Raw genomic sequence first — 24,691 nt, 5'->3', positions numbered from 1 at the left:
CAATGACAATGAAAAAGACAAGTTTTATAAGTAATAATAATTCACTTTTTATTTTTCATAACTATTTTCCCAGAAAAGTTTTAAACCAAAAATTTGAGAAAGGGGTAAAGACACCTTCTCTCTATTTTTTTTTTTTGTTTTAGACTGGGGACTGAACCCAGGGGTCTTACCACTGATCCATATGCACAGCCCCTTTTTAAAAAAATATTTTATTTAAAGACAGGGGTTTCTTAGGGCCTTGCTAAATTGCTAAGGCTAGCTTTAAACTTGCAATCCTCCTGGCTTAGCCTCCCAAGACACTGGGATTATAGTTATGCTGAGATTATAGGCGTATGCCACCGGCTTTCCTTTAAATTCTTAAAGGAATGTGTCAGTACTTTAAGTGATCACTTTATTGTTCCTATGTTTGCATTAAGATAAAATTGAAATTTTGTTAGCTTAGTGCAAAAAAATAAAAAGGAAGAATGACTCTCCTTTTCTTGTAATATGGTAAAAATTTTAAAAAAAGGGCATGATGAGATATCTGGTTAAAGGAGATAATTAGTTCAGAATACAGTAATTCCCAGGTCGAAAGTTTTCCTAAATTGTGAAAACAAAGTCAGTCAGTGCTACCCAGTATTAGAATTTTGTAAATTGTTAGCAAAAAGGACATGAACTAGATGCATACCTCTTGTTGATTTCTGTTCTTAAAGACTTAGCTCATATATTTTAACCTGCATAAGGACTTCTTAAAACTTCCCCAGGCTAAATCATTCATTTGAAATATGTTTAAACAGCACTCACTATGCCAACAATGGCAATAATGAATTATACCAGATGCCCTTTGTAGAGAAGTACCTGCAATACTATGTGATGAGGACCATGAAATGATAATCTGAGTACATGCCTAATTCAGATTTGAGAAATCATGAATGGCTGAGCTGATGTCAGGTGAATGAGAGGGAGAATCAAAGAATGGGAGAACGTTTCCATAAAAACAAGAGGCAAGAGGAATCAATCATGGCATATTTGAAAAATGTGGATCTGAAGTTCAAAAGAGAGATGTGGGCTGAACAAATAGAGAGTTGGAAGACATCAGCAAGGAGATCAACACAGACAACATCTACCTAAGATCAGTAACAAGAATAGAGGGCCTAAGGGAAGACTCTCTGACATTTAAAAGACAATAGAATCAAGTCTGAAAAGTAGCAAGAAGAAAGCTAAACACTACAGGAGAATGGTACTGTAAGAGTAAAAGAAATTGAAGTTAAAGTGTAAAAGACCGGGTATTGTAAAGCTTCTAAGCTGCAAAGCTTGAGTTAAAATGTAAAGGACCAGGTATTGTTAAGTTTCTATGCTACACCCAAAACCTGAAATTCCTGTAGCTGTTAGGACAATTCCTGGGACTGCCCAGTAGATATTCCCACTGACCATTTAGTTGTTTAATAACCTAGGACCCTGTGCAGCTTGGCATGTAGGCATTCAGGGCCCAAACCATTCAGTTTGAATGTATCTCCCTCCTTAGGAATGACCTATCACTCCAGCCCGACCTGTTCCAGCCAATGAATGTACTAATCATGTTCAGGAATTGTTGTTTGATTCTCCCTCGGTGTATGATGATTTGTTAAAGGGGACCATGACGTATGTAAAGTTCCTGCCCCCCCTAAAAAAGTGTACTTAAGCACTACTCAAGCCCTGCTCGGGGCTCTCTTGGTCGCTCTCCCTTCTTGAGTGAGCCTGGAGCCCCAGGGCGCTGGATTGCATCCTCAATAAACCCCTTTTGCTATTGCATGAGCCAGTCTCTTAGTGGTCTCTTCCTCCGACGTTTGCCGGACCCTTACAGTACCACAGAAGCATTTTAAAAACCACAAAGTGTCCTACACAGGTAAAGTAAGGTAAACAATATGACATATACATAATATTTAGCAGCAAGAATGTTGGCTAATATCTTGAAGTGTATGGTAAAGTTAGGAGGTAGAAGTGCTGCATTGTGGAGTGCACAAAGCATGGGAGGGAAGAAAAAGGAGACACCAAATAATAAATATTCTTCCTAAAACAAGTTTAGCTTCGAAATTAACAAGCGTGTGGCGCTGGAGTTGTGGCTCAGTGATAGAGTGCTCGCCTAGCACGTGCAAGGCCCTGGGTTCGATCCTTAGCACCACATAAAAGTAAATAAATAAAATAAAGGTATTGTGTCCAAGTACAACTAAAAAACAAATTAATTAAAAAAAAAAAAAAAAGAAATCAACACGCGCAATAATGGAGACACTGGGTCAAAGTGTTAAGTGTGTGTGTGTGTATGTACGGGGTACATTTATATATGTAATATAAGATACAACGAGAGACCAAAGAGCACTAGATTAATGAAAGAAAAGAAAAAAAAAAAAAAGGGATAATCCAGAGAGCAGACTCTGGGAAATTATGAAATCAGACCCATTCAGGCCAAGGGAATCAGTCAATTCATTACCACATATTTAAGTATTACTTAATACGTACGTCCCAGATTCTAAGGCTTGAAATAAGACAGATAATGCACTTACCTTTAAAGCAGGTTAAATTGAAAAGAAGGGAGAAAAATGATATAAAAAATAAGCACAATTTTTGAATAGCAAAGGTATAATGAATCAGATAAAACAAAGTTAACCAGTGATAACTAACTGGTGGGCTACTGTAGCTGAGGTGGGCAAGGCAGGCTTACCAGAGAAGGGAATCCTAGAGATTTGAATAATTTGAAGGGGCAATTCTATGGAAGATCTGGGCAAGGGTAGTAAGACCAGGAGAGAAGCATAGAATAAACTTTGATATTAGAGGAACAGAAAGACCAGCGTACCTGGACTATACTAGGTGAAGGGCAAAGTGAAGGAAAAAGTCAACGGGAATTTGGCTTTTATTCTGAGAAACAAGAAACATCTGGAGGGTATGACTTGATTATTGCTTTGAAAAGATTTCTCTGGCTACTGTTTGAAGGATAAGGTATATAGAGAGAAAAATAAATGCAAAGACAATCAATTGAACGTATGCCAGAATGATTCAGGAAATAGAGTTAAGGGAGGGGAGAGACAAATGTTTCAGAATAGAATGATTACCAAAGGAGTAAAATTCTTACAAGATAAAAACAGATAAATTATAAGCCACAAGGTTTACCTAAGGAGAAGGACCATTTCTACAGTATCCTAAAGGAAGAATAAGTGGAAATATATGCAAGAAGAACTAAAGGTAGCTCTTGTCTTACTGTTTGCTACATGAAATATATATCAACCTCATTATTGGAGGTTGCTGGTGGTAGGGTGGAAGGAAGGGTTGAGAAAAGAGGTGCAAGATGATCCTCATAAGAAGTTGGAAAGTGAATTTACTAGTCACAATGGTTAAACAGCATGTGCTTAATCTTGTTTGATGTGAGTACATCTCACATGACTTGAGGATTTTTTTCAACAATGTTTATCTGCTTAGAGAATGTGAGAAGTAAAAGAATATTTGGGTTTCACCTGAGCTGAGGTTAGCAGAGATGTAAAACAGAGGGAAAGGCAGGCAAAGGGAATTAAGGAACTTAGTTTAGACATAGACACCTGAACTATAAAATCTAAGTTGAATAATGAGAAAATTGTGGGCATGAAAATGCTAACACCTAATAAGTAAGTAATAAGAAAAGGGACATTGTGATGAGGTTAATGAATTATGAGAAGTAACCAGGTTAAGGAGTTGGAAGGATGGAGTTGAGGGTCAGAATTCATATTTAAGAAGCAGTGCTATTAATGGTGATGACAAGATGAAGTACATGATTATGTGATTTTTTTTTGCCTAAAGCAAAAAGAAAAAAGATGCTGGTTTAGAAAAAGCTCAAGAAACTGAGACTGCCAGGTGTAGTGCTGGAAGGCTGAGACAGAAAGATCAGAAATTCAAGGCCAATAAGAGCAAAATAAGGAAACCCTGTCTCAGAGAGCTAAGGGAATTTCTGTTTGAAAGCTTTCCTACTTTTTTCTAAAACAAAGAAGGGATATCAGTTGCCAAGAATAAACAGTTGAGTAGGAGGTTAATGTGTGAAGGTTCAAACTCTAGCAAAACACACACACACACACACACACACACACACACACACACACAGATGTTTCTGAATATATTTCTATCTGCCTTAATGGCATCTAGGTTACAAATCATTCTTAACATTATCCCACCACCATATTGTTATGATTACAACTTTTAGTGACAAGCCAATGATAAGAATAGCAGAAAAATGGCATTGAATTGGCAAGGGTTAATTCCCAAGGTAGGGGATTTTCCTATTTGTGAATTTCCCTGAATTAAGGAGCCACTTAACTAAGACAATATAATGTTTGCCTCATCGTGTTAGTGGAAAATGAATATACACATTATTTACTTTACCTTGCATCTACTCCATCAAATACTTTCTGACACTCATTACCAATGACTTCTTGCTTTAGATAATATAGCATTCTTACACGAAGCAAAACCCTGAAAACAAGAGAAAATGAAAAGGAACAAAGATTATTCACTTAAAAAAATTCATCTAAGGGGTTAAAGATAGGAAGGAATTTGTACATAAATTTTCTTTTGGTGAGGTGGGGTGTTCTGGGGATCAAACCTAGGAGTGCTTTAGCACTCAGATAGATCACCAATCCTTTTTCCCTTTACTTTTAAATTTTGAGACAGAATCTCTCACTAAGTTGCTAAGGATGGCCTTGAACTTGAAGTTCTCCTGTTTCAGTGTCACAAGCTGCTAAGATTACAAGCATATGTCACCATGTCTGGCTGAATATGTATATTTAAAAAAATTTTTAATTTGTTTTAATTAGTTACACATGACAGTAGAAAGCATTTATGAACTTTGATTTATCATACATTGATGGGATATAATTTCTCATTTTTCTGAGTGTACATGTTGCAGAATCATATTGGTCATGTAGTCTCTCTCTCTCTCTCACACACACACATATTATATATACAGTACTAATGTCTATTTCATTCTACTATCTTTCCTATCCTCACATCCCCTCCCCTACCTTCCCATCACTTCCTTCTACCTAATCTAAGGTAAAGCTGTTCTTCCCTAGGGCTCCCCACCTTATTGTGAATTAGCATTTGCACGTTAGGGAAAACATTTGACCTTTAGTTTTGTGGGATTGGCTTATTTCTCTTAGCATGATATTCTCCAACTCCAACAACTTATTGGCAAATTCCATAATTTTACTCTTCTTTAAACCTGAATAATATTCCATTGAGTATATATACCACATTTTCTTTACCCATTCATCTGTTGAAGGATACCTGGGTTTGTTCCATAGTCTAGCTACTGTGAATTGAGCTGATATAAACATGTGTCACCATGCCTGGCTAAATATATATATATATATATATATATATATATATATATATATATATATATATATATATATTTATATCAAAATGAGTAAATGAACCTCATTAGTATCAATATATGAAAGATTTCTCCAAAATCTCCACGTTATTATTATTTTCCCAGTAAAAGATAATGAGTTCATCTGAAGGCCAGTTCTATTTATCTGTTGGTGAAAACAGTGACACAAAGGTATCCTGATTGCCAAAGGATACATGATTAAATTACTAGCAGAATTAGCCTAAGACAATGCTATCTCTATATAACATGCTTTATGATTGTTGATAAATTAAGAAAGGTAAACTTTTAAGAAATGGTATTAAAATACCCTACTACTTACTTATTACAGTGGTGTTTTATATGTTTTTTGTAGCCTTCATCTTGAAGTAGCTGCTCAGGATTATATTTTCGAAGCCATTCTGCTTTTTGTATATCAAATGAACTTGTCTGAGTCTTCACTTTTTTCCCTTTTCGACCCCTGGGTACAGGAGCTGATAGGCCTGTTAAAATGAGAAGTCCATGTGAAATCAGGAGAAATTTGTATGAAGACCTATAATATGAAAGATTTTTTTCTAAGGACTGTGGTTGTGGCTCAGTAGTAGAGTGCTTGCTTAGCATGCGTGAGGCACTGGGTTCGTTAACAATATTAGCCCAGTCACAATATTAAAACAATTCCCACCCCCTAATTATCTAATAATTCTGTATGTCTAATTAGAATGATCATTATAATTTCCGTTTTGTTCCCAAACAGGTTGATTTTTTTCTACATCTGAAAAGGACAAGATCAAACTTATCCCTCTATTTTACTTTTGCTGCCTAGTTACTAAAAGATAGGATTGGCTTCTTGTCTTTCAAAAATTGATTTTACTAATAACATGCATTAGGTTGGCCATTGGGGGTTCCTGTTCAAGATAGCTAAATTCATCATTTCATGAGATTTTGTTGTACAGTATTTAAAAAAGTATCCCTACTCATCATCATCATCATTACATAGTTCATATTTGTTTCTGAAGTCCCAACATAGACTTTTCTCATCCAATTCACTCACTCCCTCTTCCCAGAGATCATCAGTACCTTGAATTTGTTTTCTTGTTCCATGCCTGTTTATATAATTATTATATATGAAGAAATGTTTAGCATAAAAGTATTTAAGTATTTAGTATTAAGGGCACTAAATTTCAGTAGATAGTGTTAAGGTTTATATTATACATGTAATCCTACAATAAATATTTTAATATCTTATAGAATGAGATCTTAGCAAATCTCTTTTTTAAATCCCTATTTTCAGCTTCTTGCTTAGTGTCTAATAACATCTCTTTGAAGCTTAAAAACAGATATTTTTCCCCATCTGACATTTTTTATATTTTCACAGGGAGAGATATATATAGTGTGATTACATATATTTATTTTTACCACTTCATTGTTTTCATTCCCTCCTTTCTGTGTTGTTGCAGAATGATAAATAACTTTGTATTTCAATCCCTTATATTCTCACTGGTTTGGAAACTGAACAGTGCATATTTTAAACATATATACAAAATTTTCCTGAAAAAATCTGTAGATATTCTATATTTATAAATCTTCCCATTATTTTCTCAATTCCACCATTCAGTTCTTCAATTCCTGCAATTTACAGGTTTGTTTGTGCTCTCATTGTTTTTGTTAGCATTTTGTTCCTTCAAAACCACTGTATGGTATCTGAAATATCTTCACTAAAATTAATTATAGTTCAAAAATAAACTTTTCCCTTTCCTCCAAATTCATTCTAATAGTTTAATTTTAGCCTCTATCTTTCATGTGAGAGACTATCTCAGATGTCTGATAATCTTTCGTTATGTTGGCTTTTATTTAAGAATGACAGATTAAAAAGCTAATATGTAGTATAAAGTATTGAGCCTGTTGAATGTGAGATCACAGAAGAGCAAATGCCTGGAGTTTTGCCCTTAGATAATGGTCTAGCAAAGTTCAAAGTAAGGTGGTAATTTTCGTACTTGAGTACTGTATTACCAGTATCCAAGTATTCACTCAATGCTTATTTACTAGCACCACATATTAACTACCAGTTCAACCCAAAGATCCTTATATTTTACTCTACCTAATGAATAAACTTCAATTTTCATCCTGCTATATGGAGTTGAAGAGGTTATCTGGAGATCTGTCTCTTTTTAAACAGCTTTTAATTATAATCCCTGTCTTATCACATAACACTTCTAGAGGTGTCATATGCCCAAAATTCTTGAGACTTTTAAGAAATCTGTGAAGAAACACAGTTTCCCCCCACCCTTTTCCACAGCTAAAATTAAGCTCTCTTTGGTTGGTTAAGTCAGGTATCACTAATCTATTTGCTTTCAACTTCTAAAACTTTGTTGATACTTTGTCCCTCATCCTCCTCTTTTCTCAGGGTTTATGCTTATTTTAAAATAATGTGGAACATAAGCATATACAAAAGTAGATGGAATATTATGATGAATCCCCGTGTGTTATCATCCAACTTTAATAATTATCAAAAATCTCTATTCTGTATACTACCCAATTTCCCATACTATTTGAAGTAAATCTAAGATATTAACCATTTCACTCATAAACATATTAATGCCTCCTTAAAAAATATCTATGGAAGGGCTGGTATTATGGCTCAGCAGCAGAACACATGCCTTGTATATATGAGGCACTGGGTTTGATCCTCAGTGCCACATAAAAATAAACAAACAAACAAATAAATAAATAAAGGTACTGAGTCCATCTACAACTAAAAAAATATTTTTAAAAAAGTCTACATAGGGGGCTGGGATTGTGGCTCAGCGATAGAGCGCTCGACTGGCACAGGTGGGACCGGGGTTCTATCCTCAGCACCACATAAAAAATAAAAGGCATTGTGTTGTGTCCATCTACACCTAAAAAACATAAATAAATAAAACTCAGTTAAAAAAAAAGTCTACATAATATAATAATTCCTTAATATTCAATATTTAAATGTCCAGTAATCTAATAAAGATATTTTTTCTCTTGCTTATCTTAATCAGAATCCAAATAAAGTCTCTAAAATCCAATCTCTCTTTTAAATATTTTCTTTAGTTGTAGATGGACACAATACCTTTATTTAATTAATTTATTTTTTATGTGGTGTTGAGGTTAGAACCCAGTGCCTCACACATGTTAGGCAAGTGCTGTATCTCTGAGCTATAACCTGAGCCTGACTCCAATCTCTTTTAGGTTATAGCAGGGTTTCACTCTCAGTATTATTATTCATGTTTTGGGCTAGATGGTTGTTCATTGTGAGAAACTGTTTACCTCTAACCTCTACCACACTAGATGCAAGTAACATGCTTAAGTTGAGATTAGCTGTGGTGGAAGTGGGACTAGACTGAGTCATAAGATCATCTCTGGTTGAGAAGCACTAAAGCCTTGTTATTTTCTTCCTCATTTTATTTATTTATTTAATTTTTTTGCTCTGGGAATTGAACTGAAGGGTATGTTACCACTGAGTTACATCTCCATTGTTTTGAGACAGGGTTTTGCTAAGTTGCCCAGTTCACAGTGGCCTTGAAATTTTGATGCACCAGCCTGGGCCTCCTGAGTAGTTGGGATAGCAGGCATGCACCAGAATGCCTGGCTTTCTTTCCTATTTTATAAATGGAGTTTCAAAGAACAGTGAAATCTGTGTGTTTCCTCCATCCTTACTCAGAAGTCAGTGCTTCATATTAATTACATGTCTCTTATTAAGATGGGCTAATATAAACCATCCCATATAAAATATGTGCTTGCTTTTGTCCTCCATCTCAAGATTTGGTATATTTACTTAACAATATTTATCACAATCTACAATTATTTAGCCAATTTATCTACATTCTTACTTTTTCTGTCTCCCTGGCTATAATGTAAGGTTTATGAGCTCAGGAGTCTTGTCTAATCTTACATCTTTTTATTTTTTTTCAGCACTTTGCACAAGAAACATACAATAGGCAATCAATTAATTTTTTTTATTAAACAGGACAAGATGGCATCACAAATTTAAGGCACAATAATTTTTTTTTTTTTTAAATAGAAAAGAACATTCTGTTAGCAAGCCTATGGACAAAAAAGTACTTGCATATTCCTCTGATATGGGTGTAAACTGGTTTAATCACATTAGAAAGCAAACTAAAGTATTTATGAAAATTTAAAATGAATATCAATGCTTTTCAAACTTTAATATGCATACAAATGGCTGAGAATCCCACTAAAAAGAAGATTCTGATTCAGTAAATCTAAGGCACTAAGACTTTGCAATTCTAAGATCTCAGGAGATGAGATTTTTTTGATCTAGAGACCACATTTAAAGCACTAAAGATATATGTTTGCTATACCTCAATAATTCTATTTTTTGATATCTGCTTTACTGAAAGATTTATTCATATGCATAAGAAGGACTAAACAAAGCTGTTCACTGAAACTTAATTTTTAATTTTCTAAAAGTGGAAACCTATATATCCATCATTAAAGGAAATGCAAAACAAATTAAGAAATATACATACTATGGAATACTAAACAGAAAATAAAAACTGAGATGGATCAACATGAACACAAATGGAAAGATCTCTATATAAGTCAACAACTTGTAAACTGATACATATATGACAACAATAAGTAAAATCCAAATATCTAACAAACTATTAACACTGGCATTTTCTGAAGTTGGAACTTTAAGGGTGAAGATGAAAGTTCCTTAATACTACCTGAATGATGTAATATTTTATAGAAGAATATGTTAAGCGTTAATTTTTTAACAACAACAAAAAAAACTTTTAAAGAAAACAAAAGAATGTTTTTACCTAGATGATTTTGTAACTCTCGTGTCTGCCCATCTTCAGTTGGAGTAATAAGATCCCATATGAAACCTTTAATTTTCTCATCTCCTCGGTAGTGAACAAGGCAATATGCCAAGAGAGCTCGGCAAATTATTTCTACATCGTGCTCATTTAATTGCCTTTTAAAACGTCCATGAGACAGAATCTCTCTCCATCGGCCCCACCTAGTTATAAAAGGTATATTTACATTGATATTAAGTAAAGTTCTAGAAAGAAACAACTTACAGATGAAGAGCAAGAGAAAAAAAATCACACATACACAATCAAAACCAACAACACAACAAACAAAACAACTCTCTCATTAACAGACTTTGCTAATGATGTTGTCCTCCATGTATGAACAAAGAGGAATAGTGTGGCAATTTCTATTGTATTTACTCAATAATGAAATATAACATTATCTACTCTGTATTACTAAATATGCAAATTGGAAAACAAGGAGTTTGATGTGATAAATTTATAATTTAAACACATAACCTATCTCCTCATTCTCCAATTGAATATTTGTTAAATACAGAAATCCTGGATATTTAAAAAATAGATTTAATTGATTTTAACAAGATAAAAATTACTGGAAAACAGTAATTTTTGTTAACTTTATATGACTACTTAAAAAAACATTAAAAATAATATTTTACCCATAAACTAGCAAGTTTTTCTCTACTCTGAAGCATTCAGTTCTTCCATAGCCATTGGAACGATCACAGGGTCTCCGTAGTTTGGGTTTTTCATCTCCTTCACTTTCAGCTTCAGATAATTCAGCCAATTCATCTTTTGTGGCACTAAAAGGTCTTGTTTGTTTCCTAATTCTTGGAGTGTCAATAACCAAGCTGTTCTGTAAAATTTAACAGCTATTACTTGAAGTTATTTTTAATACTTTTGCTTGTAATAATGTTTTAGATTTTCACCTTCCAAATTGTACAAACAATAATTTTAGAAAGAAAAAAAAATTACTAGTAAGTTCTGTCACTCTACCAAATCACCTTAAAAATATTTACATTCCTCTAAAATTTTTACCACATATGTACAATTTTGTAAAATTACAGTCAAAGGCTTAACATATTTTGGTATTCTGCTTTGTTATTAATATAAAAATCATTGCACTTCTACAATAATCATAAAATAAATTTAGGCTAATTTTATGCCTCCTAATTTGTTTTACCTAATTAATTCACAATTTGATTTAGACTTTTGATTTTTAACATAAATAATGCTAAAGTAAATATTTGTGATCTAAATTTATCCTAGAAATAAATCTGAAAGAAGGAAAATACATAACAATTAAAACACTGGTCAAAAGTTATAAATATTTTGTAGATTTAGAAATATGTTTTAGTAATCTCTAAGAGTTATACTAATATTAAAAGGCAATATATGTATCATCCTCCCTATAGTCAATTTAGTTTAATTCATTAAAAATACATTTTCTACTTTTATTAAAAAACTTCTCTAAGTTAGGGAAACCATACTCTTGAGGGTCAGATAAATGTGTTAAAAAAAAAAAAAAATGCTGTTCAGAATGAACTGTACAAGAGGGTCTAAAGAAAGTCAGAGAAAACATCACAAAATAGTGATACCAGACTTTGCCAGGCAGGGAGGAAACAGCATTACAAGAGGAGGAAAGAACAAGGGGCCAGAAAAGGAATCACATATTTAATCTAAGTCTGAATCATAGAGCAGAAGAGAATATAACTCATTTATGATTTTTATAGTGATTTGCAGAGTTCACTGCTTCTTTAGCATATGAAAATGCCTCAGACTATAATATTTTTATAATATTTTTTCAAATTTACTTGCTTCACAAAATTATATATATTTCAAAAACACATTAAGTATTAATGATTGTAAATGGCAGTGATGTTATTCATAACTGTTAAGCTTTACATGTTAAAAAACTACCTAAAAAAGATTCCACATGGGTTGGGGTTATGGCTCAGCGGTAGAGCACTCGCTTCGCACGCACCAGACCCTGGGTTCGATCCTCAGCACCACATAAAAAAATAAACAAGTGAAATAAAGGTTTTGTGTACAACTACAACTAAAAAATAATTTAAAAAGATTCCATGTATCAATGCTTAATATGAAATTAATCATGATGATGTTATTTTGAAAGTAAGTAAGGATTAGAAACATTAATTTCTATAAAATTATTGGACAAGTGTCTTAGAAGGTAGGCAGTTAATGCTATAATTATCATTTCCATTAATTTTATTTTAGCTTTCTGGCTCTGTCTTCCTAGAGAAGTCATAAAAGAAAGAGTTTATAAATGCCATTTCTTGACTGCTTTTTTACTGGATCATTAATGGGTTGACACCAACAGAACAAAAAGGAGAAAAGTAATTTATGAATTTAAGAGATATAAAAAGGATTAAATTAAAGCAATGTCTACCTCATTCTCCTACCTCATTTCAATTTATGTGTGCAGAGATTTTTATTAGTTACCTTTACAACTGAATACCTTTAAGATACTATTATGTTATTGCCAAAGTATCTCAAAACAAAATTACGTTTAGAGGGAAATAAATACTTACTCTGCCACTGATGGCATCAATATCTATTTCTGCTTTTTTAGCCCATTTTTGCCAGAAATTGGGATCATCTAAGGAAATATCTGTCCGGTTTCCAGATGCCACAAAACTTGCCTGAAAAATATATTGGCAATTTTTTCAAGTCATTATGAAGTTGAAAGGGAAAATCTATAAAAGTACACTTAAAATATTATCTCCTCACATTTACTGTGGATAGAATTTGAATTCAGTATACATACTCAGACTCAAAGAATGTTTCAAATCCAGTGGTCTGAAATATAACACAGCATTTGTTTAAAGCAAAGGCTTGATGCCAACACAGGTTAGAGTTTATGAGCAGAGTTAAATAAGTTACTACTGTTGGTTAACTCTGAATCTTTGTAAGCAAGGAAACTGCATAGGACAGATATACATAAACATTAAGAAATTAAGGTACAAAAAGAGTTAGAAAAATCTACCTACACAATATAGTTCATTTTCTGGTACCATACTTTTTATCCATCACGTTTTCAAATATGTATTATCTCCTGAAAAAAATGCAACATAATATATGGAAAATAAAAATGAATTATTGGCTATCTTTATTTTTAAAATTCTTTTCCAATGGCTGCAGATGTAGGTTGGTGGTAGAATGCTTTCAAACCACGTTCAAGGTCCTGGGTTTTATTACTAGCACCATTTTAAAAAAAAAAAAAAAGAAAGAAAGAAAGAAAAGAGAAAAAAGATACTTTTCTTACTATAAATCTACTGTATAAATGTTGTAAATATTTAAGAAAATACAGAACAAAAGAAAATAAATATTTTACTTGGAAGAAACGTTAGTACATTTCAACTCTATAGTTTGTGGATTAATAACCATTATTTATAATTTAAGATATTGAAAACAAAAATGCCATGTTAAAAAAAATCATCAAACAGTTTTATAAAAAAATAAAGAAGAAATAGATACATGATGCTTTAAGCAAGAAAAGGGATGGGAAAAAGTCATGCCAAATCTTATACAAATACATAGAAGAATATTTTTTAAAAAAATATTTATTTTTTAGTTGTATTTGAACACAATACCTTTATTTTATTTATTTTTTTATGTGGTACCGAAGATCAAACCCAGGCCCTTGCACAGGCTAGGTGAACTTTCTACCGCTGAGACACTACCCGGGTCCCAATAGAAAAATATTTTACATTAAAAAGATTTTTAAAGTTGAACCTAAGAGGTAAATTAAAATACTGCCTAATTACTGGAATGTAATTGAGGATCTTAAATCTTCATTTTAAAAAAACATTTTGATGGAATTTTAAAATGTTGAAAAACCATACATTAAAAGAGAATAAAACTTAAAAACAAGCCAATTACAACACTCAAGATAACTGAAGGTTGAACACAAGATAATAAACATCAAGGAATTATATCTAATTTTATTTTTAAATGTCATCATATTGTGGTTATGTTTTTAAAAAGTCTATCTTTAGTAATACTATGGAAACATGTATAAAGTGATGATATGAGAGCTGAGCTGAGATTTGCATCAAAATAATATGAAAGATGGGTGGGTAGTAATGAAACAGTTTAGTATGAGTTGATAATGTTCAAGGTGGATGATGAGTATACATCTTTCATCATGATATTCTGTCTGTATTTGTAGTTTAAAACTTTATAAAATGATTACAAAATGAATAGGAACAAAATTGAAATATTAAATGCCTCTGTTTGAAGTTTGAATCTTAAAGATTCGATTCTAGTCATTGCTTACCAAGTAATAAGTACATTCATTCATTCCACCTAGCTTTCCTCTGAAATTGGGCTTTTAAGGTGTTTGTATAAAGTGTTAAATATTATAAGTGTTTAAAAATGTCTTTTCCTGGCATATTTATATGAAATTGAAGTGACAGTAATAAATGCTTTAATGAAATGAATTTAAATTCCTTTTTTCTTTTTTGCTTCCTCTAACCTACAGAGTAAATATTATAAAACTTTTAAAAGAATTATATATATATTTTTACTTGTTTGAAATGATGAATGTGGTAGACTGAATTATGGCTCCTGAAGATATATTGTCCTAATCCCTAGAATGTTGTATTGTCTTATATGGTAAAAGTGAGTTGGCAGTTATGTTGTAGGATCTTGAAATGGGATATTAGCTTATCCATGTGGCTGCTAAATGTCATTACAAGTGCCCTTACAAGAAGGAGGCAGAGGAAGATTTGTCTATAAAAAGAGGAAAAGGATATGACACAACAGAAGCAGAGATTGGAGTACTGTGGCCACAAGCCAAGGAATGCAGACAGTCTTAGGAACTGGAAGAGATAAGAGATTCTCCCCTGGAGCCTCCAGAATGAACCAGCCTTGCTGACTCTTGATTTTAACCCTGGCAGACTGATGTTGGACTTCTGACATCCAGAACTATAAGAGAATAAATGTGTATTGTTTTAAGCCACTAAATTTGCAGGAAATTTTTACAGTGGCAATAGGAGATAATACAATGAGACACCTATTAATAATAAGCCACATAGTAAAAACTCATATCCAACCTGAAATAACAAAGGCTAACTAGCTTGATGAAACCAAAAGAAGAAAGCCATCATTATCTGTATAAAAGTAAGAACAGATTGAGTATCCCATAAGCAAAATGCCTGGGATTACTTTTATTCAGACTTCAGATTTTACACATTCATTTATGCAACATTTGCTTAGACTTTACTGGTTGAGTATTTCTAATCCAAAAATCTCAAACTGGAAATGTTCCAAATCCAAAACTCTTTAGGTATTGTGTTGATACTCAATTTTGGAGCACTTTGGATTTTGGATATTCAGAGTACAGATGCTTAACTTATTTAAGATAACATTTCATCAAACTGGCATATGAATAAGTACAATGGACAGATATCTAATTATGTGCTAGTAAGTCCTAAATTATACGGGACTTCACTTTGTTGACTCAGAAACAAATTTCTTGCCAAGCTTCATGGAGCACAGCAGCTACTTGTGAGGCTGAGGCAGGAGAAGTCCAAGTTCCAGGCCATCCTGGATAACTTTGTAAGACTTTGTCTCAAAATAATCTTTTAAAAAAATATATATACATATATTTTAGTTGTCAACAGATCTTTTTTGTTTTATTAATTTATTTATATGCAGTGCAGAGGATCAAACCCAGGGCCTCACACATGCCTGGCAAGTGCTCTACCACTAAGCCACAACTCAGCCCCTTCAAAATAAAATTTAAGAAAAGGGTTGGGGATGTACTTCAGTGGTAGAGTGCTTGTCTAGCTTCTGCAAGGCCCTGGGTTCAATTCCCAGTACTGGGGGTGGGGGCGGGAGACTGAAAGAAAAAAAATGAATTTCTTACAACCAAGGATATGAGATATTTTCAAATCTTCACTGATACAAATTTAACAATTTTTAGAAACTGTGAAAAGTTCACTGAACAGAGTTCACAGGGCTTTATTTTGAATTCTAGTTCACTGATACATGTACCTTGAGATTGACCCCAGGCCCTAGTAGTGAGGGTAAACTGATGGCAATCTACCACTGATAATCCCATCCCTTTTTAATTTTTTATTTGAGACAGGGTCTTATTAAACTGCCAAAGCTAGCTTCAATCTTGTGATTCTCCTGCCTCAAACTCCCCAGCAGCTGGGATTATAGGAATAAACGTTTGTACCCAGCTTGCCCCTTGAGATTGAAATCAATCTAGTAAATGCCTATGTTTTATATATATTGGAGAACACTCAACATGCCATAAATACCAAAAGACATTGGATGAAAACAGATTTTTAAACGCTGTAGTAGGTAATCATTTTTATTCTGATACCACATAACTGTTGAAAATTAAAACAATTTGCCAAGAAGAAACTAATTTCATAATTAAATAGCTTTGGTTACATTCATTATAACAAATTTTTATTTTTCAAACAAAAATTTTCTAAAGTTCCTAAATAATTCAAGATGATATTATGAACTGACAGATAACCTAATTTCAAGATAACTTATATGATTCTCAAGGATTGTGACAATGGAATAATGGCTATGGAAATGAAAAGCCCATGTGGAAGATGTGATGCAGTCCCGGTTCATGCAATTCAAACTTTTTTTCCATACCAAATTTTAAAAACTCACACTACAGCAGCCTGGGAATGCAGCTCAGTGTTAGAACACTGGTCTAGTATGTGCAAGATAACAACAACAACAACAACAAATCGGATAACAATAAACTACTCTATTTCTAGGACAAACCTGATGTCCTTACGAAAACCTCTCAGAACAAGGTTTAGATGATAGCTACTTATACACGAAGTTACGAATAATGAGTTCTATTTGATGGTTATGTACAAAGCATAAATATTCTTATTTTTGAAATGGGGACTTCCTATGTTGCTCAGGCTGGCCTTGAACTTGGATCCTTTTGCCACAGACATCTAGAGTAGCTGGGATTACAGGCATGCAAAACCGTATCTGGCTTGGTCTAAGTATTCTTAAAAGCAGTGTGCGTGGGCTGGGGATGTGGCTCAAGTGGTAGCCCGCTCGCCTGGCATGCGTGCGGCCCGGGTTCGATCCTTAGCACCACATACAAACAAAGATGTTGTGTCTGCCGAAAATTAAAAAAAATAAATAAATATTAAAAAGTTCTCTCTCTCTCTAAAAAAAAAAAAAAGAAAGAAAAAGAAAAGCAGTGTGCTCTATTTATGTAGCTCCTTTTCAAATTCTATTTCATAATGCAAATAAATGAATACCTTATTTGTCCAAACCTTTGGAAAAAAAAAAACTATATATAGCAAAAGTCTTTGAAAATTCTAGGAAAAAGTATAAAATACTACCAACAAGGAAGTACCACATTCCATTTTGCCAAATGTCCACTATTTATTACCATTCCCATATATCTAATGGCACTGGCCTAATTATTTAGGAAATAAACAAATTATAAAGCAATTCTCTGGACTCTTGTCAGCTATTTTGTGAGCTTTTTCTCAAAATCTAACAGTTACTTACTTTCTGAGCTGAGACTTAAAATAGTTAAGTGTTTCTTATTCTAAGAGTATATCTGATTATGAGTAGTGTATATCTGAATTATCTAAGTAATACTTTCACAGTATTTTATAGTAGAGAAAGCTAAGTATGATGATTATGATCTCTTTAAACTCTAGAAAGACTCAGAGGTTAAGTTAATTGTCCAAGGTCACTCAGTTTATAAGTCAGAATTGAAACACTGTTGTTTTGACTTCCATGATTATTATCATTAACATTTCAAATGAGGAAGCCTAGACTTATATGTGGTCGTCATATGCTTTTTTGTACACCTTCATTACAAAAAAAATTAAGGAAAAATCTCTCTATGCTTAGCCTAATCAATAAAGATGACAATTAAAACTAACAATACCTTTGATATTAACTGGATTTCACACATAAAAAAAAAAAATCTGTATAACCAGGACTGGTGTTACATGCCTACAATCTTAGTTATTTGGGAGGCTAGGGCAGGAGGATCCAAATTCCAGGTTAGGCTGGGAAACTTGGCTGAGACTGACCCATCTTAAAATAAGAAAATAAAAATAAGGTCTGGGAATGTAGCTCAGTGGTAGAATGCCCTGCCCTGGATTCAATCCCCTGACCCATGACGAAAAGGAATAAAAGTAAACAAGATTTCCCATGAAAGACATTAAAGCTAGCCATCATGACCACTTTTATTTAAAACCTTATACTGAATCATTATTTCTTTTGGTTCTATGATACTACTATCTACTTGTACTACTATTTATTTTCTATTAACTATTAACTTCCCCAATTTTTTACCTGTATCACAACCAATTCTCCTGGATGCCCTATAAATGTTGCAAGCAAAAGCTCCAATATTTTATTTTCCCCATATGAACTTCTTTCTGCATTCTTCATGTTTTATAACAATATGACCCTACTAGCTACAAGTCAGAATTGTCAAGTCATTTTGATAACCTGTTCTACAAATTTCTAGTTGGTCATCAACTCCTACTGATGTAAATGAATCTCTACTCTCCTAGCTCACACATCATTATTTGCTAAACACATTTCTTTAAGATCTCCCTGCCTCTAGACTTTCCCCTTTCCAACTTGTTTTCCACATTGCTGCTAGAGTTAAATTTTGAAACTTGATTGCATGTGACTATTGTCTGGTTAAGGAGCTTTTTAAAAAAAGCTGAACTGCCTTCCAAATGACACATAAATTTCTTTACAAATTGGATCCAACTTCCCGAACTTCTTCACTTTCAACTCCATCTAATTCATTCCATGCCATATTCTGAAACCTTCTCTGTACATTAGCAATGTATAATTCAGTTATGAGGATTTCTCTCTTTTACAAACACAATGTAATTCACAATTTTGTCAAGCTTCAACTAAGGCTTTCCTTACTCTCTGCTCTCCTACTGAACACAATGAAATAATTTCTTATTTTATTTTTTCCAGCAACTATAGTCCTTTCATTTTTAGTATAGTATTTAGGAGGGTACCTGACATAAGATTTCATTGGCCTATGAATGAATGCAAGCAATTTCTATTTGAAGAATGATATCATTACTTTTAGTGAAGCACATAAAAGGCTACTATAACAAAGGGATTCTCCAAAAAGACAAAGATTTCTGGGTGGGAAGCAAAATGGGGATGAGAATGGGGATGGGGATGAAGGAAAACGTAGAAAAGAAGATGAAAGAAGAAAATTTGTATGAATCAGTACAGATGATAAAGAGTACTGTGATTAAAAAAAACACTTCAGAAGAATGGAAAACATAGGTTTAACATGTCTTTGTTGAAAAGAAACAAGGAAAGAATAAAACATAAAATATGTAAAGAATATTAGTAAACTGAAATTATTTTCCTACAAATTAAACAAATAGTTATTAATTCTTCTTTTAAAGAAAGAAACTTCATTTTATTCTCCCAAAATTAGATTTTAATATTTAAAAGGAAATAGGAATTCTTTCCTCTCCTTTAGGTTCTTTTAATTATTAAGGTTAATATAAGCTGATTTAACCTCCTACATTATTACTTATATTTTGCTGTCACTGGTATATATTTTTTAGTTTCTAAAGTTTTTTGATTTCAAAAGTCCTATTCTGAATAATATGCAAAAGTAGTTGCAAGTATTACAATTTGGCTCCAAAGAGTTCATGTGAAATTTTATGTAAGATCAGAAAAACTGAAGGAAAGGGATATATTACTTATAACTTTGAGATAACTCAGTATATTTACAGATTTTGAATAAGAGACATTAAAATTTTTCAGTAAGAGACACAAACATCATTGCTTATGTTTAAAAAATATAGTACTCACTGTTACCTTGGCAAATGTTGACCCACGTCCTTCTGATTCAATTGTAATCGTTTTTGTACGACGCAGTAAAATCTGATCTATATCCTCTTCACAGAATTTAGAGCCTTCATCTTCTTCTTCCATAATGGCACCATAAGCACCTCTTCGAAGCAGGTCTTCTATTTCCTTTTTAGAAAGCTGTTGAATCTAAAAGGAAAAGAATTCTGGTAATAACTGTATTTTTAAAGTTATAGAATGCAAAAGTATCCCTAAAGAATGTCAAAATTGTGAGAAGATATGTTTAACTTGCATTTGGGTTGGGATGCAAATGAGAGAGAATTCATGGAAAGAATATATGTAAGTTACTGACTCTTAAAGCTTTGACTGTTTTAACATAATAATTGCCTCCGATTTCAAAAGGGTGCAATTAAATCAAAGTTTAAGGGACAAGTAAACTCTCAAGGTTCTTTCTAGTACTGATTTTTTAAATTTTCATTCATTTATTTATTTTTTGGTACTGGAAATAGAACTCAGGGGCACATAACCAACTGAGACATATCCTCAGTCCTTTTTTGTATTTTATTTAGAGTCAAGATCTCACTGAGTGACTTAGCATATCACCTTTGCTTAGGCTGGCTTTGAACTCACAATCCCCCTGCCTCAGCCTCCCAAGCCAATGGTACTAATATTTTATATTAGACAAAATTCTTTTTAAAAAATATTTTAGTTGAAAATAGATCTTTACTTAATTTATTTATTTATACACAGTGCTGAGAATCGAACTGAGAGCCTCACACATGCTAGGCAAGCATTCTACCACTGAGCCACAACCCATTACTTATAGCAAGATGAAGATAAAGCTAGAAGTTTGAAATTTAAAAATTTTTGAAAAACTTCACATAAGTAACACTGAAAATTTCACAAATTCTAGTTTGCTATGCCATCATACAAACATCCTAAAAAGGGATGAGAGGGCTGGGGATGTGGCTCAAGCGGTAGCGCGCTCGCCTGGCACGCATGCGGCCCGGGTTTGATCCTCAGCACCACATACAAACAAAGATGTGTCTGCCGAAAACTAAAAAAAAAATAAATAAATATTTAAAAAAAAAAAAAAAAAGGGATGAGATTCTTTTTTTTTTTTTTTTTGTACCAAGATTGAACGCAGGGGTACTTAATTACTGAGTCATATCCCCAGCCTTTTTTATTTTTTATATTTTGAAACATGATCTCATTAAGTTGATGAGGGCCTCATTATATTGCTGGAGGCTGGCTTTGAATTTGTGATCCTCCTGCCTTAGCCTCTCAAGATGCTGAGATTATGGGCATTCACCACTGCACCCTGCAGAAATCAGAACATTTTTATCTTGAAGACAGATTCTTAGAATTCATAAGCTTTGAAGCTATATAAACAGACCAAAAAGGACTTCAAAGTATTAACTAAACATAGCTCTATTCTGGAAGCCTGTTAGTGGTCCTTGTGGACCAAAACTGATAGATACACTACTTGAGGTAAAACTAAATACAAACAAAATTAACACAAAATCTTAAAGTGAAAAAATATATATACATACACCACCAACATTACTTTCTCTTCCACTCATGCTCTGTAACACAGCTTTATCTAGGCCCAATTTCAGACTGGCTCGGTCAAACATCTCTCTCTCATATGAATTACGAGTAACTAATCTGTAGACTTTAACTGCTTTGTTCTGACCAATTCTGTGGCAACGAGCTTGGGCCTATAAAAAAATGAAAAGTTACAGATTCAATTTTCTTCACAAAACAGTCTACCAAATATATGGAATATAAAAATAGAAGATAATTTTTAGAGACATTAGCTACTAAACTAACTTTTTTCTAGAAATAAACACAACTTTATAGAATGAAAAATAATCCCACAATCATCATTAAGTTAATATTTAAGATTATACTACAAAGAATATAAATCCATGGGGAATTACTGTGTTTTCATGGGGGTATAGTTAAGCACCCCTAATTTGGAAAAATAAAATGCTCCAAAATCTGGTACTTTTTGACAATCAATCAAATGAGACAGGGGAAAATTTCATACCTGACCTAATAGACATGTCAATCAAAAATTCAGGCACACTAAATTACTCTATAAGATTATCCTCAAGGTATCTTTGGAACATTAATGAATTTTGTGTTTAGACTTAGGGACTCACGATATCTCATTAGAAATATGCAAATATTCCAAAATCCAAAAATATCTAAAACCCAAAACACTCTGGTCTCAAGCATTTTCAATAAAAAATACTCAATCTGTAATTCTAGAAATGAACACAAAACATACAAATGGAAATTTTCATTATTGGCAACTCAAACTTTAAAGCCTTCAAGTCTAACCCTAAATATTTCTAATTTTTTTTCTACTATGTAATTAACAATCTTTTCTAAATATTTATGTTTAAGCTGGATAACTCTGGAGATCTAAATTTTATTTTATGGAAGAACTGATTAATATGTTCACATTAGAAAAAGTGAAGATATCAAAGGTTATATAGGCGCTTCATATTTTATCTTGAATTACTACTAAATTTAAAAGTTTGCATGATAAGTCTAGACTCCAAAAGTTCTACAGAATCTATACAGTCTCTCTTAAATATTAATACATTCCAATTATACTCAGATTAAATGAAAAACTGTGGTTTGAACATTTATAAGTATTAATATCTATGTCTTTTTTTGACAACATTATTCTGTCCATATCCAGTTTGTACCATTTGGAACTCAGAATTATAAATGGGCAACTTTATTCTAGTACTATGTAAAGTATATAAGATATCAAAACTTTCTATTAGTTTACAAAGACTAGATCTATAATAGTGGAAAATGAGAAAAAACAAGTGAGAGATAGAAACTGAGGAAGACGGTTTTCCAGTTCCTCCTCAGGTTCGATGATATGACGTTATTATTTTAACTTTACTATCACATGAATTGAAGGCAGTTTTAACTATAAATATAAATTGTAAAGGCAAATAATCATGATTTGAATTCAAGTTAGGGATTGGCCAATACAGCCTGTAGAACACATCTGGCCTGGCCACTAAGAATGGCTTTTAAGTATTTTAAGTCATGTGAAGAAAACAAAGAATGTGAGACAGAGATCTTATATGGTCCATAAACCCGAAAATATTTATTAACTGACTTTCTGCAGGAAGAATGTGCCCTGGTTTAATCTGTATTAATGTTGGATAACCACATGATATCTTGAACTGAATTATATAGTTACATAAATGAGCAATGTAAACCTTATATTCTATTGAGCCAGGTATGTCAATAACTATCATATTTGATTTTATATATAAAGTCACAACATAAATTGCAATATAATTAAGACTATCCTGAACAATAAGGAATTTCTCTTATCATTTGTTCTCATCTCATATTCCTCCTAAATGCTTGCTTATCCTCTGCAAATTTTAAGCCATTTTGACCACTCTAGTTAATGTTCTTGTTACGAGTCATAACATATGTATACCTTCATTTTCTACAGTCTTTTATAAAAAGGAACATTATTCTATTCCTCTATTTTATACATACTTTATGATGAATAGATGATATAAAGACAAATACTTATTTTTATTGAACTAAAATCCTGAAATTTTAATTTTCCAAAATTTTGCAAATTTTCCAAAATTCGATGTTACTTTATTACAAGTAAGATATTTATTTAAGGTCTCTCAAATTTATATAACTTCTGTATTTTTGGCAATACTAGGGATTGAACCCAGGGACGTGTATATACTAAAGTGATCCACCACTAAAGTATATCCCTGACCCTATATTTTATAGAATTGAAAATACTGTATACAACTCAGCATACTTTTTTATAAGTTGGTGAAACAAAAAAATCATGAAATAAAAATTAAAATAATTTCACTTATTTTATGTGGCAGATATTTCTTAGGAAAACATACAATATTAGTCTGTTGGATAAAAACAAAAGATGTGGATTGCTAAAAATACAATTATATGAATTTTTAAATAATTATGCTTCTTGTTAGCCAAGGAATTTATTACCTGAAGGTCATTTTGAGGGTTCCAATCAGAATCAAAAATTATACATGTATCAGCTGCAGTTAAATTGATGCCCAACCCACCAGCTCGGGTACACAGAAGAAAAACAAATCGATCTGAATCAGGTTTACTAAATCGATCTATAGCAGCTTGTCGAAGATTCCCTCTGACTCTTCCATCAATTCGCTCATATAAATATCTATCAAATGAAATGGACTAAATTTAGATAGACAAATATAATGAAAAGGATGACACATTCTATTAAAGATAAAGTCAGATTATATGTTGTCAGATAAAGATAAAGTCAGATTATATATTGTTTCATAAAGATAAAGTCAGATTATATATTGTATAAGTAGGAGTTGAGTTATATAGTAGAATGTTGTAGGAGTTTTTACAGTTATTACTTTAAAGCAATGATCTTTTAACTTCTTTTATCCTTCCCCATTTAATATACAAAACTCAAAAAACTGCAATACATTAATAAGAACAAAATACATAAAAATTTAAGAGCTATGAAATCAATGGGCATATGTGTGACATTTGCCACTCTTCTCTAGTATGAGACAGTTCTTTCCCTATACAATTTCCTAGAGTTTTAGCCGCAGCTCCACTATTACCTCTAATACCTGCAAATCGGGGTGTGACT

The 24,691-nt window shown here is 32.6% G+C and overlaps 1 protein-coding gene across 12 annotated transcripts in view; it reads right to left on the bottom strand.

Moving 5' to 3' along the window:
- Chd9 (chromodomain helicase DNA binding protein 9) overlaps positions 1-24,691 on the bottom strand; it is a 248,528-nt gene that overhangs the window by 38,746 nt on the left and 185,091 nt on the right. For 11 of the 12 annotated variants that reach the window (XM_076839115.2, XM_076839124.2, XM_076839121.2 and 8 more), the window contains 8 exons: positions 24,046-24,241; positions 21,573-21,740; positions 20,029-20,208; positions 12,729-12,839; positions 10,836-11,032; positions 10,162-10,361; positions 5,691-5,850; positions 4,360-4,449 (listed from right to left, as the gene is read on the bottom strand). In XM_076839115.2, coding sequence (XP_076695230.2) covers positions 4,360-4,449; positions 5,691-5,850; positions 10,162-10,361; positions 10,836-11,032; positions 12,729-12,839; positions 20,029-20,208; positions 21,573-21,740; positions 24,046-24,241 — 1,302 coding nt within the window. The remainder of the gene's footprint in view (positions 1-4,359; positions 4,450-5,690; positions 5,851-10,161; positions 10,362-10,835; positions 11,033-12,728; positions 12,840-20,028; positions 20,209-21,572; positions 21,741-24,045; positions 24,242-24,691) is intronic. The other variant, XM_076839123.2, reaches the window with a different exon arrangement.

This window comes from Callospermophilus lateralis, chromosome 18 (assembly GCF_048772815.1).
Source record: "Callospermophilus lateralis isolate mCalLat2 chromosome 18, mCalLat2.hap1, whole genome shotgun sequence".
NCBI lineage: Eukaryota > Metazoa > Chordata > Mammalia > Rodentia > Sciuridae > Callospermophilus > Callospermophilus lateralis.
This window is presented reverse-complemented; position numbering and strand designations above follow the sequence as displayed.